Here is a 5,313-nt window from a genome sequence, read left to right on the forward strand (position 1 = left end):
GTAATTACTGTCATATTAAAATGAGGCTGCATGAGGATGTGTTACTAATTTGAAAATACTTAATTTTGTGTTTGATTTAGGCTGCAAAGCTATTAAGAAGTAGGGCAGGGAGTCAGTTTAGTTTTAAAAGAGTGTTTACTACCGGACTGCTGTGGCAAGTAGCCTGTTGAAGTGTAATTATAAAGCAAAGCTTTCGTTCAACCTCTGTTCCTGGATAAAATCTGTATCTGTGGTTTATTGACCACTTCTTGTCTTTTGCATTAAAATACATTTTTTTTCGTTCCTAAGGAAAGAACGCCTGAAGGGATTCAACTCATAATTCAAGACCAACATTTACTCACTGTAAATTACCTCCACTGAAGTATTTGAGGAGTGTATAATTTTCAAAACCAAAAAGAGAAACCAGAGATGTCATTTATACATCTTAATATTGTAAAATTCTGTTCTGAGCTGTCAGAAACAGCATAAGGACATGTTCACAGAAACACTGTGTAGTAAATTATGGCGGTTGTTTGTAAGGGTGCTTGTTTGTTCGATTGGTCCATGTGTGAACTCAGCAGCCCCACTGGAGGAAAAAGATATGTATAGATATGTATCTTTGTTCTCTTTGAGAAAATATGTTAGCTTATCTTAAATGTGAATTAGCATACTTTGAATTCTTCTCAGTAGATGACATTGTAATGATAAAGGCAATATTGCTGGAACAGTTAAAGAACAAGGTACATGAAATCTCTAAGTGCTTGAAGAGAAATGACATTGCTCACTGGAAGACTAAATCTTATGTTTTGGTGGGTTGAAATGGCAAGTGCCTTACTCAGTAGCTATTTATTTATTTATTTTTACATCAGTGTTGTTATGACATCTGTGGGCAGGCTTGGGAAATGCAGTGATCTGTTATCCCTTCTGCATACGATCTGTAGCTCACTAGCCTCCAATGTATGCATAACTGTAGGGTGGGTTGCTGTAGTTATGGGCTCGTTCTGAATGATGCTGAGCAAGTGGCACTCACAGGAGTACAGAGCCAACTGAAAAAAATCAGTGCTTGCAGGCTCTGATGTGAACTTCACCTGCCCTCTTTCTGAACCCTGTGTGCGAGATAAAAAGTTTTCAGTGTGCTCAGAAGTATATACTCCCAGTGTGTGGGAGGAAAGGAGAGGAACTGTTTTTTCCATAGAGATCTTGACATGCCTGGACTGTCACTAGTCTACACATTCACTTAACCGGGATAGAAGCAGGAGGGCTACGAGCTCCTGCAGATCCGAGTGACGCTGTTACCTCCGATCAGTGGGTGTTTAGCTCCCATAGCTGTAACTTTGCAGGCATAGGTCCTCAGGGTGAGGAAACCAAATCTGAAGAGATCTGGTGAATGTTTTGCACTGAATCATAATAGCATTTAAAATATTAAAGTGCCTTGAAAGCTTGAAAAAATTGCAGACAGTGCTTTGCTAGTAAAATGTTCACCTTCCCATCTGTATCTCCAAACTGTTTGTGTACTAGGATTTCAAGTTATGTCCCTTCCGGTAGTCATTCATTGCCAGGAGGTTTCAACCTGTGTATGGCCAGTGTAATCTTTTCAGCTGTAGATTAAGTGGGTAATTTTAGTCTGAGATTAGTGCTCGGGATCCTTGAATGCCATCTGAGTCTTTATTTGCCAGACATTAAAATTGCATTAAAGGTAATTCAGTTTTTCTTATAAAAGGATTTGTGTTGTCATGATATATTGGCCTCCTTAAGTTGTTCTGTGCTTAGTATTAGCACATTTAATAGGTTAGTCCAGGGAGCATTGGTAGAATACCTTCTTAAACTTTTGCATGGTGTAGAGTAAAACAGTCCTTTTAGTTTTACATGGCTGCCAGCATTCCTCCTTTTCCTTACATACTGTTTTGCTGTGACTATTACTTAAATCATGGATCTTATTGCTGTAATTGTTACGTACCCTGCATATCATGGCAAGTAACAGTAACATTCAGCTTCGGGGACTGAACAGCTCTGTGGAATTTAGCAACAGAGCAGGATAGCATATGTATTCTGTTTTTATACCTCCTCCAAAGCTCAAAATTAACTGGTGGCCTGTACTCTTGTGTACCTGACTCTCAAGGTAGCCTCAGAGTCAGTATGTCAGTGACTTCAGCTGATAGATAGTCAAAGGACATTTTAATGCTGATTACCTGTGTATATGCTATATCACTATAGTGGGCAGCTGCTGGCAGAGCTCAAGATGTAATCTCTAAATTTGCTTGTCTTCTTTTTTTTTTTTTAAATGATCTTGCAAATCTAAATGTATTATCATTACTAGATTTTAATTTTGAATATTTTTTTCTATGCAGTTGCAGATGGAATCATTATACTAAAAGGAAGCTTCCTAATGGGATTAGTAGGGTTTTGTTCACTGTGCAGCTTTTGACATTCCTTAGGTGTTCTGTCTGGTAGCTCTTCCTGCTATGATTCAGTACATGAGAATGTTTCAAGCATGTGTGTGTGTATGTATGTAATGAATCAGCTGCTGTAGGTTGGGGAAGGGTGAGAAAATCAGTCCTGGTTTCTTTCCTTTCTTCTCTGACTTACTTGCTTACTGTATTGCTACGAAAGTCGGAGATCAGGTTTCTCAAGATAAACCTGCTCTTGGGCATACACCGAAGTAGGTGCAATTCTCTTTTCGCTCATCTATAAATTAAGGCTTTTTTCTTATCTTACACTGAATAATAGATACAATTTTTGATAGTTAAATTAATCATTATTTGTACATATCTCATTAATACTATTTTTTTTTCTTTGTTAATAGGTGTAAAAGAAAATGTCAGTCAGCATGCATGAAAATCGCAAATCTAGGGCCAGTACTGGCTCCATAAACATATACTTGTTCCACAAGTCATCCTATGCTGATAGTGTCCTTACACACCTGAACCTTCTGCGTCAGCAGCGTCTCTTTACAGATGTACTTCTCCATGCTGGGAACAGGTCATTCCCCTGCCACAGAGCTGTTCTAGCTGCTTGTAGCCGCTATTTTGAAGCAATGTTCAGCGGAGGACTGAAAGAGAGCCAAGACAATGAAGTCAACTTCCATAATTCGATTCACCCAGAAGTCTTGGAGCTTCTTCTGGACTATGCATATTCCTCGAGAGTTATCATCAACGAGGAGAATGCGGAGTCACTGCTGGAGGCTGGTGACATGCTGGAGTTTCAGGACATACGGGATGCTTGTGCAGAATTTTTGGAGAAAAACCTTCATCCCACCAACTGTCTTGGTATGCTGCTGCTGTCAGATGCTCACCAGTGCACCAAGCTGTATGAACTCTCTTGGAGGATGTGCCTTAGCAACTTTCAGAGTATCAGTAAAAGCGAAGACTTCCTCCAGCTGCCAAAAGACATGGTAGTGCAGCTCCTTTCCAGTGAAGAACTAGAAATTGAGGATGAAAGACTGGTGTATGAATCAGCTATCAACTGGGTCAACTATAACTTGAGTAAGCGTCACTGTTACTTGCCTGAGCTATTGCAGGCAGTGAGGCTGGCCCTCTTGCCAGCCATATACCTTATGCAGAATGTGGCCACAGAAGAACTTATCACCAAGCAAAGAAAAAGCAAAGAGATTTTAGAAGAATCAATAATATGCAAGTTAAAAATCTTACAGAATGATGGAGTGGTCACTAGTTTGTGTGCCAGACCCCGTAAAACTGGTCATTCACTTTTTCTTTTGGGTGGCCAAACATTTATGTGTGACAAGCTGTACCTTGTAGACCAAAAAGCAAAGGAGATCATTCCAAAGGCTGACATACCAAGTCCACGGAAAGAGTTCAGTGCTTGTGCCATAGGCTGCAAGGTGTATATCACAGGGGGACGAGGGTCAGAAAATGGAGTCTCCAAAGATGTGTGGGTGTATGACACCCTTCATGAGGAGTGGTCGAAGGCTGCTCCTATGCTGGTAGCTCGGTTTGGGCATGGCTCTGCTGAACTTAAGCACTGTTTGTATGTAGTAGGAGGGCACACTGCAGCAACTGGTTGTCTTCCAGCTTCTCCTTCAGTATCCTTAAAACAAGTAGAGCAATATGACCCCGTGACCAACAAATGGACGATGGTTGCCCCACTGCGAGAGGGAGTGAGCAATGCAGCAGTAGTCAGTGCAAAGCTTAAGTTGTTTGCTTTCGGAGGTACCAGTGTTAGCCATGATAAACTGCCCAAAGTTCAGTGCTATGACCAATGTGAAAACAGATGGACAGTACCCGCCACCTGCCCCCAGCCCTGGCGCTACACAGCTGCAGCTGTTCTGGGTAACCAGATTTTTATTATGGGTGGAGATACAGAATTCTCTGCGTGCTCTGCTTATAAATTCAACAGTGAGGCATACCAGTGGACTAAGGTGGGAGATGTGACAGCTAAGCGAATGAGCTGCCACGCAGTGGCGTCTGGAAACAAATTGTACGTGGTTGGAGGCTACTTTGGCATTCAAAGGTGCAAAACATTGGACTGCTACGATCCCACATTAGATGTATGGAACAGCATAACAACTGTGCCCTATTCGTTAATTCCCACAGCATTTGTCAGCACATGGAAGCACCTCCCCTCATAATTGTGTATATGTTGCAATTACAAATTATCAGGTAAGAAATAGCATCTTTGAATTCCATTGTAGTAATGCCTTTCACAAAGCTTTTCAGCAGCAGCTCTGGAGAGGGTGAGTACTTTCAATCTAGTATTGCAGCTGGAACAACTGAGATGTACATTCACAGGCTGTTGTAAGGGATGGGCCGCATTTGTGACAAAGCCAGACGCTGGGAGTAGTCTGCCACGTATCTTGCACCCACTTCTCTTTATGGGGCCTTTTTCTGTATGGCTTAAAGGTAAAGGAGCAAGTGAAAACAGTATTTTCCACTTGTGGGGAAATGCAAGTAATCTGGAAATTGAATTCTGGTTGGCTTTTAAATACTATCACAAGCTAAACGAGGGTTCGATGCTGTTTTCCTGGTGAGAAAGGCTAGGTCACCTTGTGTACCTAATAACAGTGCCCAAAAAAGATACTGTTAATTTTGCTCTGAAGCCTGACTGAATTTCCAGGCAGACATCATGTTTGCTGCATGGAAAGAGCCATTAGGGAAACCTGTTGTATTATGGAACGTGTTTTACATGCACTTAATGTCTAATTGTCCATCTTGCCGAGACGTCGTTGCACCTGCATGGGCTAAGGTTACAATTTGCTCCATTGATAAACTTGTAAAATATAGATTTTTCTAAATAGTTATGGTCATGTATGTTGGATTAAGTGTCAGGAAGACATATAATTAATATTGCTGTCTGAAATAATTATCAGTCTGTAGCACG

At 41.1% G+C, this 5,313-nt stretch overlaps 1 protein-coding gene across 1 annotated transcript; it reads left to right on the forward strand.

The window, feature by feature from the left end:
* Nucleotides 1–2,794: 2,794 nt before the first annotated feature.
* Nucleotides 2,795–4,564, forward strand: ENC1 (ectodermal-neural cortex 1). Its single transcript, XM_054397895.1, has one exon. It carries the CDS (start codon nt 2,795–2,797, stop codon nt 4,562–4,564), a length of 1,770 nt encoding a protein of 589 aa, XP_054253870.1.
* Nucleotides 4,565–5,313: the final 749 nt, after the last annotated feature.

Source organism: Indicator indicator, chromosome Z (genome assembly GCF_027791375.1).
Source record: "Indicator indicator isolate 239-I01 chromosome Z, UM_Iind_1.1, whole genome shotgun sequence".
NCBI lineage: Eukaryota > Metazoa > Chordata > Aves > Piciformes > Indicatoridae > Indicator > Indicator indicator.

What these genes read in the sequence shown, in the direction of transcription:
- ENC1 (XM_054397895.1), top strand. Translation starts at nt 2,795, where the DNA reads ATGTCAGTCAGCATGCATGAAAATCGCAAATCTAGGGCCAGTACTGGC.